The 12,526-nt window shown below is 39.3% G+C and overlaps 1 protein-coding gene across 2 annotated transcripts in view; it reads right to left on the minus strand.

The window, feature by feature from the left end:
- The window catches only part of LOC140200184 (cullin-5), a 79,993-nt gene that overhangs the window by 13,194 nt on the left and 54,273 nt on the right, over positions 1-12,526 (minus strand). For both annotated transcript variants that reach the window (XM_072263111.1, XM_072263112.1), the window contains exons 14-17: positions 9,047-9,170; positions 8,647-8,822; positions 5,780-5,941; positions 4,221-4,339 (exon numbers count right to left, since the gene is read on the minus strand). In XM_072263111.1, coding sequence (XP_072119212.1) covers positions 4,221-4,339; positions 5,780-5,941; positions 8,647-8,822; positions 9,047-9,170 — 581 coding nt within the window. The remainder of the gene's footprint in view (positions 1-4,220; positions 4,340-5,779; positions 5,942-8,646; positions 8,823-9,046; positions 9,171-12,526) is intronic.

Here is a 12,526-nt window from a genome sequence, read left to right on the forward strand (position 1 = left end):
ACAGCGAGAACTATCAAAGGCAGTATATCCATTAACGAAAGAGTGATGATGATTAAAATCTCAGCTAAACCATTTGACATCAACGTCATACAGGTCGAAATGCCAACCACAGACTATGACGATGACGAAGTCAATATGGTCTACGGAGAAGTTGGAAAGCTAATGAAAAAGACTAAAAACAACGAAGTAACTGTGATTCTTGGTGATTTTAATGCCAAAGTTGGCAGCGCAAGAGAAGTTTTGACTGTAGGACCCTTCGGGCTTGGGGAAAGAAACAACCACCAAGAAAGACTGGTTGAATTTGCAAAAACTAACAAACTAATGATTGCGAACACCAGGTACAGTCTGCCAAAATGGAGACTGTACATGTGGACCAGTCCTGATGGTTCAGTAAAAAACCAAATTGACTATATTTTAGTACCCAATCGGTTCAGGAATGGAGTGAAGCAGGTGAAAACGTACCCTCGTGCTGACTGTTATACAGATCACAACCCTGTGGTATTGGACATGAGTATGCATTTGAAGATGAGAAAGGCCAAACCATCAAATAAGACAGACTTCCATTTACTCATTACGAATGAAGCAAAAAAGATCGAATATTTTGGTCAAAATAGAGAATAGATTTTCAGTCTTAGATGACAACGGTAGCAACATGGCAGTGGAGAACATCTGGGAAGAGTTTAAAACAACAGTGACAGAAGTTGCAGAAAAGACCTTGGGTTATCGGAAAAAGAGCAAAAGACATAACCCTTGGTTCACCAATGAGTAGGGAAAGTTAACTGAAGAAAGAAAAAAGGTAAAACATCAGGATAATGAACAATACAAAACCCTACACCACTTGATTCAAAGAAAATGCAAGGAAGCGAAAGAGAATGAGAATTGGATGAATGAACAGTGTGAAGAAATTGAGCAGTGTGAATGAAGCTATGATCATAGAGGCCTTCACCAAAAAGTAATGGATATGACAAAATTAAAGAGGACCGTGCCATCAACTGGGTGTATCGAAGACAGTAGTGGTAATCCGTGCTATGAGAAAGAAGAGAACACGGACAGATGGGTTGAGTATATCTCGGAATTATTTGAAGATAGCAGGATTGCTGATTTACCACAATTAAATCAAATGACTGATCAACCTAAAATATTGATGTCAGAGATGGAAAGTGCGATTTGGAGTCTAAAAGTCAGAAAAGTGGCCGGTGAAGACAAGATTTCCACTGAAATTCTTTAATCACTTGGGTCGAAGGGAAAAACGAACCTTTTAGCGATATTAAACAACAGTTATATGACAGGAAATCTGGAGCAGCGGTCCCCAACCACCAGGCCGCAAAGCATGTGCTACCGGGCCGCGAGGAAATTATATGATTTGGTGATAGGAATCAGCTGCACCTTTCCTCATCCTCTGTCACGCCCACTGTGGAGCTTGAAAGCAAGCGAGGTCATTAACCGCGTGTCATCCATGTCAGCGCGGTAAGGAGATCCAACTCCTCGAGCTTGCAAATGACGGCGGGCTGAAAAGTATGTTCGATATAACATCTCTGCCGGCATTCTGGATCAAAGTCAAGGCTAAATATCCTGAGATAGCCACGAAAGCACTAAAAACGTTGCTTCCATTTCCAACGTATCTCTGCAATGAATGCAACGAAAACTAAATTGCAGAATAGACTGGACATAACGAACCCCGTTCGAGTATCGCTGTCTCCAATCACCCCTCGATGGGACCGTCTTGCTGCAGGAAAACAAGCCCGGTGCTCCCAATGATTCAGCAATACTGGTGTATTGCAATGATTTTATATGTTCATACGGGGAAAATATGTGCTGTGTGTTTAATATCCAAAAGTTACTTAAAATGTTATGATGCTATTGACTTATATAACCATATAACAATTACAGCACGGAAACAGGTGATCTCGGCCCATCTAGTCCGTGCCGAATGTTACTCTCACCTAGTCCCACCAACCTGCACTCAGTCCATAACCCTCCATTCCTTTCCTGTCCATATACCTATCCAATTTTTCATTAAATGATAATATCGAACCTGCCTCTACCACTTCTGCAGGAAGTTCGTTCAACACTTACTTCAAGCTCCCCTGTCCTCCCATGATAACTGACTTATCGCTATATTCATGCGAGAAAAACATGCGCTGTGTGTTTAATATTAAATTCACTAGATAAACCCTTTTAGAAATGAAATCGAGTGTATTAGCCACTTATCATTATATTCCGGTCATGATTAACACCCGGCCCCCCCCCCCCCCCGAAAAGAATCACCAAAAGCGATTTGCAGAATAAAAATCGGCACATACACACTTGTGCAAGCCATGCATGCGCACTGGTGCCCGCGCAAGGCTTCATGGTCGTTGTAGTCTTTCTCAGGGTAAACCCAACGTTTTGACTGTTACTCTTGTCCGTTGGCAACCCTAATCGCGCCCCCCCTCCCCGGTTGGCTGGTCCGCAAGAATATTGTCAATATGAAACCAGTCCGCAGTGCAAAAAAGGTTGGGGACCCCTGTTCTGGAGGACTTTCTCAAATCGGTATGTATCGCCTTACCAAAAAAGGTAAGGGCGATAAAATGTAATGAACACAGGACGGTAAGCATAATGTCTCATTGCGTCAAGCTACTGTTGAAAATAGTGTTCGGCAGAATGAAAGGTACAATCAGCGATGAAATCAAAGAAACGCAGTCTGGTTTTCGTAAAGGCTCAGGAACAAGGGAAGGAATACTTGTGATGAGAAACACCATGGAGAGATGCATTGGGGCACAAAAGACCATCTACTTATGCTTTATTGACTATGAAAAGGTTTTTGATAAAGTAAGACATGAGAAAGTTATAGAGGTGCTGAACAAGTAAGATCTGGGATGGGAGAATGTGCAGGTAATAAGGAACTTGTATTAGAAACAGAAAGTGGCAGTCAGGATAGAAAATGAGCTATCACCATGGACATGTATTAAACGATGTGTAAGGCGAGGCTGTGTTGGATCGCCGGATTTGTTCAACCTCTACGGAGAATGGATTTTTCGGGAATGCTACCATCAGGAGACAGGTATTCCAATTGGAGGCTGGAAGATGGATAATATCAGGTATGCGGACGACACCGCGTTGTTAGCTGACAGCGAATGCAAACTGCAAATTATGCTGCATAAAGTGAATGAGAAAAGCCTTGACTACAGACTTAAAATCAACCCCAACAAAACAAAATCAATGGTGGTAAGCAAAACAAACACTAAAGACTCATTCATGATGGTATCATTACAAGTGAATGGACAAGACATTGGACAGGTGTGAAAGTTTGAATATCTTGGCAGTTGTCTGACAGATGACGGGAGATGTGAAGTTGAGATCAGAAGGAGAATAGGTATGGCTAAGGCCCAGTTCATGAAGCTAAAAGATCTACTATGCAATCGGAAGGTAGACATCCAAAGTAGAATCCTCTTCCTCGAGTGTTATGTATGGTCAGTGCTGATGTATGGATCAGAAACATGGACCCTCAAGAAGGATGACAAGAAACAAATTAATGCTTTTGAAAAGTGGTGCTATCAACAAATGTTGAAGATCAGCTGGGTAGAGAAAGCTTTAAATGAGAGGGTTTTGTCCGAAGTTGATAGACCACGGATATTGCTGGAGAAGATTATGAAGTTAAAAGTTGCTTATTGTGGACACGTTACTCGGAGAGATAACATCTTGTCGGACTTGCTGTATGGAAAGGTGGAGGGAAAGAAAGGAAGAGGAAGGCAAAGAACAACGTGGCTGGATAACATCAAGGATTAAACCAAGCTGGGCAAGACTAGGGATGTTGTGGACAAGTGTTGAGACAGAACGGCGTGGAGGGAAATCGTCCGCCAACTGGAAATTCCAGATGCGACCTAACGACATCTGTCCCAACTTAAAAGAAAGCAGTAAAATTCTCCACCAAACTGGATTGCTGTTTTCCAACAGCTACATGCCACAATTCTGGATATGTACTGCTTTGCTTGTGATGATACAAGAGACTGCCTTTATACATTGGTTCTCTGATATAGTTTTCTTATCTCATTAGTTTACTGGATTACATTTCCCTAGATATGTTAAAAATATTCTGCCACATTGTTAAGACTATTTTTAAAAAGCCAAGATAAAGCAGGTAGTAAGAAATAATTGAATAGAAACTAAATTGTTTTTTCCTCCACAACCTTTTATCTTAATATTTCAATATCTTCACTTAACTAGGCTTTAGTACTTACATTAAAGAGAAGTCCTGGTTCACTGAGAAAAGTGTGCCTTCAGTAAAGTCTTTGGGTGAGCTAACTTGAGGTTCATGGAGTAAAACCTGACGTTTCAATTTTGGAAAAGCTACAAGAGACTTTAGAAATAAAAGGACTAGTAAGATTAATTATGAAATGCATTAAATGTATTTGACAAGAAGGCCAAAAATCAAATGCACAAATGGCATCTTTAATAGTAAAAGTGATACATATAAAATCTAAGGCTCAATCTGTAGCGTTCAGAATTAATGGCTCAAAAAAAAGTGTCAGCATAGAATTCGGCCCTTCGGCCCACCATGTCCACAACAACACAAGAATCTGTCTGAACTAACCCACTTACTAGCACTCAATCCAAGCTTTACTTTCTATGATAATTCAAGTGCTTAAACAGATACTTTAGAAGTGACAGAGTGACTGTCTCCACTACCCACTCAGACAATGCAATTCAAGATTCCAGTCATCCTCTGCATTTAAAAAATTCTTATTTAGATCCCTTCTGAATCTTTTACACTAAATCTATACTGTGGCTTTAAACACATCTGTTATGGTGAAAAATGTCCTCCTACCTACTTTAGAAATGCCCTCCAAAATTTTGTGCATTTGTACATAAAGGACACAGAACAGTGCAGAATAGGAACAGGACTTTGTCCCCACAATGTCGGTGCCAAATTAAACAAAATCTCTTCTGCCTGAACATAATCGAAAAGCCTTCGTTCTCTGCATATTTATGTGACCAACAGCCCTTTAAACATCATTATCATATCTGTTCCATCATTCCTCCCAGCAGCTGTTTCTTGGCACCTATCATTCTATAGAAAACCCTTCCACACTTTAAACTTCTTTCCCCTCTCACCTTAGATTCATGTCCTCTAGTATTTGACAATTCTATCCTGGGGAACTGTCTATGTATATATGCCTCTTATCCTTACAAGCTTCTATCAAAATTTCCCTTCAGCCTCCAGTGCTCCAGAGAAAACAACCCAAGTGTGTCCAACCTCTCCGTATAGTTTATACACTGTAATCCAGACAGCACCTTGGTAAACCTTTTCTGCACCCTTTCCAAAGCCTCCACATCTTTCCTGTAATGGAGCAAACACATAATATTCTAAGAAGAACCGAATCAAAGTTTTCTAAAGCTACAAAACAACCTGTATCAGAACACCAGCAGCCTCCAAAGAAAACAAAACAGCCACCAGTCTCTCCTCATAAGTGAAAGGCAGTAGAAAAGCATCCTAAGCAATTTTTCAAAGTTCAAAATAAATTTATTATCAAAGTACATATATTGTCACCACTATTGTTGTATTGCTTACATTCCAGTATTTGAAATTCCCCATCTGTTAGCAGTTCTCTTCAAAAACACTCCTCAAAGGAAGTTAATTTTAGTCATCCATATTGGTTTCAGTTGTACGGTGCTAACTTTGTTTATATTATTGTGAGGAATATTTTAAGTAAATAAATGTTACTGTTATTTCAGGCAATACAAGTTTACTTCTCAAATGTGAAAGGGTGTATGGTTGTTGAAAATAAAAATAACATACCCATAACGTCCTCCTAAGTTCTGCATCTGGTAGTTCAGTTGCTAATTTTAGATTTTCAAAACTAATCTTTTCTCTTGGTCTTTGGTTCCAGGCAAACAGAACTGCCAATTGAAAGGTGGTTACCTCTAAATCATACTGACCAACCTCATTTTTGAAAGTTATCTGTTTAGGAAGTAAAAGAAAATTTAATTATTTTAAAATTTTTTTCAATACAAAGCAAAATAGATTCTAAAATTTTTTAAAAAATATATTAAACCCAAAGGTAAGTTTCAGGATCACCTTAAAAACAAAGTTATGAACAGGCAAAACTGCAGAAGCATTTAATGACATAAATCATGTTAGGCCACAGGAGTACAAGGGAATCAGCTTAAAGTATGATTCCGGGGGGGGGGGGGGGTGATATGCAGGTGGAGTGAGGGGTCGAGGGCGAGAAAAATAGAAGTGGGCCAAGGGAGAGAAAAAGAGAGGTGGACCCAGAGAGAAATAAAACAGAGCCATAAAAGGGCAGAGAGTACATGGAGTGAGTTGGTTGGTACCGATGATACTGGTAACCATTGCAGTACAGGCACTACTTCTGCAGCAATGAAGCTTATTCAGTATCTTAATTTATGTACTTCTGAATTAAAGAAAAATTACTTTTTTGTCAAATGAGGTTTAATTAGCTTACAAACAACAATTCAAGTACAGCAAGATCAAGAACTGCACAGGAACCTCAGTCTGATTTCTAGTTGACTTTCAAATGTTTTAAATGCTTAAGATACTAAACGAATGCTTGGCTTAATGTGAACTGGACTATTTACTCTCTATAGTTATCTCTGCTTCTGTTCTAAAAATAAAACCAACAAAAGCAATTCACTAAATGTCATATACTGAAAACTCAATAGACATCTGACAGATTTTATTTTTCGTATGACCAATTGTCCTTTCCCTCTGCTGATTGTATCAATTATTGTTTAGCTCCAATCTGATTAAATTTGCCACAATACTACATTGACTGGCCTAATCTCAAACAATAACGAGGTGACCTACAGGGAAGAAGTCATCTCCCTGACACAGGAGTATCAAGAAAACAACCCCTCCCTCAATGTCACAAAAACAAAGGAGATGGTTGTGGATTACAGGAGGAATGGAGATGGGCTAACCCTTATTGACATCAATGGATCCGGGGTTGAAAGGGTAAACAGCTTCAATTTCCTCGGCATCCACATCACTGAGGATCTCACTTGGTCTGTACACACCAGCTGTGTGGTGAAAAAGGCACAACAGCGCCTCTTTCACCTAAGATGGTTAAGGAAGTTTGGTATGGGCCCCAAATCCTAAGAATTTTCTACAGGGGCACAACTGAGAGCATCCTGACTGGCTGCATCACTGCCTGGTACAGGAACTGTACCTCCCTTAATCACAGGACTCTGCAGAGAATGGTGCAGACAGCCCAGTGCATCTGTAGTTGTGAACTTCCCATAATTCAGGATATTTACAAGGACAGGAGTGTAAAAAGGGCCCATAGGATCACTGGGGACTCAAGTCATCCCAACCACAATCTATTCCAGCTGCTACCATCTGGGAAGCAGTACCACAGTATAAAACCCAAGACCAACAGGCTCTGGGACAGCTTCTTCCACCAGGCCATCAGACTGATGAAGTTATGCTGATTTGAGTGTTCTCTATATTACATTGACTGTTCTATTTATTATAAATTACTATGATTGCACATGGCACATTTAGATGGAGACGTAACATAAACATTTTTACCCCTCATGTATGTGAAGGATATAAGAAATATTCAGTTCAATTCAATACATCAGTGTCAGGTGCCCTGCCATGCTTCATGTAAATGGCTATTCTCCCTGATAATCCAGACGGTTGATTCAATCTTATGAGCAATGACACATCACACTGAACTTGATCTTCAACTGCACCCATCCAAGAGTCACCAATAGTAATGTGAAATTCTGGCTTTTAAATAAGATCAGTACGCAAAAGAGACAAACATTAATTGACATTCATGCATCAAAAAAATGACACCACCACTTAAATATGCAACCCAACTTTCACTATTTTCAAAATATTTTTCAGAAAGTGACCTTTTCCCAGATTCTGGCCAAGTGTAAACTGCAAATTATTTCAGTACTGAATTTTAAAGACTTCTCACCTATTAGTGTTGGGCACGTGGTGAAGTGGTTAAGGCATTCGTCTAGTGATCTGAAGGTCGTTAGTTCGAGCCTCAGCTGTGGCAGCGTGTTTGTGTCCTTGAGCAAGGCACTCAACCACACATTGCTCTAGTGTCTGTGCGAGGAGTGGCGCCCCACACAGACTTCCAATCTGCATGAAAATGCCCGACACAGACCTCTCTCTCATGGTCTGAGTCGACATTCCCTCCCCTCCCCACCTATTATTCTATTTCATAAGGACATTCTGAGGACAGATTTAATAATTAAACTTCAACCAAAATTTCACAAAGTGGTAATTCTAGCTCATTAAGTATAGCAAAATAAAAACCTATCCTATTACAAACATTCTCTCTTCTCCTGTCCTCCATCAGGCGGAAGATACAAAAGCCTGAAAGCACATACTAATAGACTCAAGGTGACAGCTTCTAACAAGACTGATAAAAGACTACTGAACAGACTTTTTGTATGGTAGGATGGACTCGACCGCAATCTATCTTGCCCTGTGTTGCACCATACTGCCTGCCAGCACTGCAGTTTCTCTGTAATGCTGTATTCTGCATTCTATTAGTGCCCTTCCCTTGTACTACTGATGTACCAATGTAATGAAATACTCTGCATGGATGGTAGCCAAAGCTCAGTACACGTGAACAATAATAAATCAATTATAAGTTAACATCAAAAGGATTCTCTACTTACAATTCCATTGGACATGAGGTGATGCCAATGCAACTTTCTACCACTGTGATTTTTTTTGTAAAATTCCTCCACTTCAGGGATAAGATCTTCAAGTTCAGTTGGAAGAGAAACAAATACTTTCTCTGAGCTTCTTGACCAGGCACCAGCATTTAAAATCTTGATATTCACAGAGTCAGCTAAATCAGGTAAAGGATTACAAGCACATTATTTGGATGTCTTGTGCAAAAAGAAAATTTGAAATAAATATTTTACTTCTGTATCTGTTTGTATTTTAACACTGAACGATGGAATTTCAGCATATTTTTATTTAAAATTAATCAGTACCATTCAATTAACATTTAAATTTTCTGCATTTTCCATTCTTAATTTAAGTTAATATACATCCCAAAGAAAGTTATACCTGGAAGGGCCAACTTATTGTTTTTGTGCATTTCTTTGAAAACTTGGTTGAGGTCTTCAGATACTTTAATATCCTGAAACATTCTGGCCAATTTGTTCACATAGTCAGCAGGCATTCCTACTTCCTATAAACACACAAAAACACAAATTTCTATCTTACAAAAATATACATTTAAGGATTAAACTATAAATACAAATTTTGCTACTCAAAAGAAATTGGTCACCTAAATAAAATAAAATCTGCAAGCAAATATGTAACGTTCCAAATTTGGAATTTCACATGGGGCAAAAGTGTACTTTGCAAAGATATATGGTAGCATTGAAAGAGAAAACACTTCAGCATTAACAAAGGCTGAAACCTGTGAAGAATTTCAGCCTCTGCTGGAGGAACTCAATGAGCTGAGCAGGATTCCTGATACAAGTTAGCAGGGTTTCAACCTGAAACACTGAAAAATCCTTCCGTCGCCACCCTCCCACACCCAGATGCTGCCTAACACATTGAATTGCTAAAGTAGGTTGTTTGTTGCTCAAGATTCCAACATCTGCATTCTCTTGCACCTCTGTAATTTGTGAAATTGTACAAAAATAGATTGTCAGGAAAACATCCAAACTACTCTGATCATCTGAAATCAAATTTTGAACTTTAAATTCTCAGAATAATTCATACCTTTTTTCAACTGGAATTTGTTGTGCTGCTCTGAAGCTTCTGAGTACCTGTATAGGATTATCAACTTTCCTCAGTTGGTTGTACCTTGATCTTGGTCAAAACAAAATAGGTTTTCTCCGCATATAGAATGCAGAGATGAATACAGAACAATTCCATGCAATACCAAAGAAATGCTGCATTGTCAGATTGTACATAATTGGCACAAAGTATTGAAATACAACCTCATTCTATTCTGGCTTTTTACATTCATCAGTATAAAAACAGTAAGGAATTTTTGGTGTCTTGGTAACTACTTCCCCCTCAACCACAAGCACACAACACTGATTACTCATGGCCATGTAGACATCAGTGGGTGAGCCCTCCATTATGACCGCTCAGATGGCAGCTATGATATTGTCTCTGATTACTAGTGCAATTTCCACACCCCCCACCCATTTTCCCTCCCTATGTTTTCTAAAACATTGAAACTCTGGAACATTAAGGACCCACTCCTGTCCCTCTCTCAACCACATCACAGTTCCATGTACTGAGCCATGCTCTGTTCAACACCTTCACTTATAATACTCCAAGCATTAAATTACGAACATTTCAAATTATCCATCCTATCATATCTATTACTTTGCTCCTATTTTTTTTTTTTTTTTTTTTTTTACTGGCCCTGACATCTGCCTTCCTCTCTATCCTTCCATTTTTTGACCAGGTGCTCTGGTTCACATCCCTCTGCCAAACTAGTTTAAATCCTCCCTAGTAGCAAACTTCCTGGCCTGAATATTGGTTCCTTTCCAGTTTAGGGGACAGTGAACACAGCTCCTTAAACTTTAAGGTAGCTATAAATATGGAGCTTGTGGGAGAGTATTAATTTGGAGTAGGGCAAATTAAAAGAGCATCAGGCAGGAACAAGGGAATGTTAATTGGGTCTTTTGCACAGGTCCACATTCAAGATGTGGAGGGTGTTTAAAGACCAAGTGGAAATACAGGACAGGTATGTTCCAGTCAGAAGAAAGGACAAGGATGGCAAGGTGTGAGAACCTTGGATGTCAAGAGAGGTGATGAATTTTGTCAAGAAGAAAAAAGAGAAGTATGTGAATCTTACAGGAAGGATGTCGAGGCTGTGAGGAAGGTGCAAAAGAGGCTTACCAGAACGTTGCCTGAATTAGAAGGCTTGTGCTATAAAAAGATGTTGGACAAACTTGGGTTGTTTTCTCTGGAGCAGCAGAGACTGAGGGGAGATCTGATAGAGGTTGCTCAGATTATGAGAGCATGGAGAGAGCACACAGATAGTATCTTTTTCTCAGGGTTGAAATGTCCAAAACCAGAGGGCAGGAGTGGTTCATTTCAAAGGAGATGTGAAGGACAATTTCTTTAAGAAACACAGGGAGTGGTGGGTATTCTGAATGCACTGCCTGGGATGGTGGTAGAGACAGATACATTATAGACACAGAGACATTTGGATAGGCACAGTAATGTGAGGAAAATGGAAGGATATTGACATTGCGTAGGCAGAGGGGATTAGTTCAGTTGACTATTTAATTACTAATTTATTTGGTTTGGCACAACATTGTGGGCTAAGGGACCTGTTTCTGTGCTGTTCCTTTCCATGTTCTGCCATGCTGAGCTTGATTGCTTCTTGATTAGTAAGGGTGTCAAAGGTTAAAAGCAGAAGGCAAGAGAAAGGGATTGAGGATAATAAATCAGCCATGATAGAATGGTGGACCAGACTCGGAAGGGTCGATTGGACTAATTCTGCTCCTATGTCTTACTGTCTGCTATGGTCTATGTCACCGTTAGACAAGTCTCAAGAGAAATAATAATTTGTGAAATACACAAAGCTGGTGGATTAGGAAAGGGTTTAAAAAGTGGAGATACCAGGGGAGAACAAGGGCTGGGGCTCATGTGGGAAAGATAATATAAAAGGAATTCAGGGATAATAGGTTAAGAACATGGTGGAAGGCTGCAGGACTACTATAAGGAGGTGACCATAGCTACAATGGTACCTCACAAAGCAGCACCTCAGAGAAAACGTCTTGCAGGCGAAGAGGTCAGGACTACACGAAGATGTCAGTTTACATGTTCTTGGACAAGAGAGGGCATGGCCAAGGACAAATTTTGCTGTAACTGCCAACCCAATTGATGTGATGATGTACCTAAAATCTTATTTCCACGTGGCATTTAGTGTATTTAAAAAAAGACAACATTTGTTGTTTCTTTCACACTTTATACTTATTTCCTACCACACAAATTCCATGAAAACAAATTTTAATTCTGCACCTCAAATTCTTGGGGAGATTTGGGAATTCCGTAAAGGAAAATTTCTGTTACCAGACTGGGTAAAACACAGAGTCACCTACGTGTTCTGATGAACCAGTCATATTTTCTAAACACATATTTTGCACTCAAATCAAAAAGCACCACTGCTTTACACAAATATTCTATCTAATTTATCGTGGTTTCTGAGCTACTTCCTATGACTCATTTACTTCACATTTAAACCTTAAGTCATTAAAACATGTCAGAACAATACCATTTCAGCACCAGCATCCAGGTCACACCAATCAGAATCACTTTGTACATTTATAAACTACAGTTACAAATGTTTTCAGTCTTTTAGTTCTTTATGATATGCATCCTTAAGTTTCATCTTGGATCTCACATCTAAACGTAACTAATAGTCATTTATATGGAAAATTATAATATTCCTTTTTACAAAAGGGATAACAACACTCATTCTATTTATGGTGTTCCCACAGACAATGGTCTCACTCCAAGGACTCTATTTTGTTATTTCATGCTCTAGTTATTTATTGCCATTTATTT

This window comes from Mobula birostris, chromosome 7, assembly GCF_030028105.1.
Source record: "Mobula birostris isolate sMobBir1 chromosome 7, sMobBir1.hap1, whole genome shotgun sequence".
NCBI lineage: Eukaryota > Metazoa > Chordata > Chondrichthyes > Myliobatiformes > Myliobatidae > Mobula > Mobula birostris.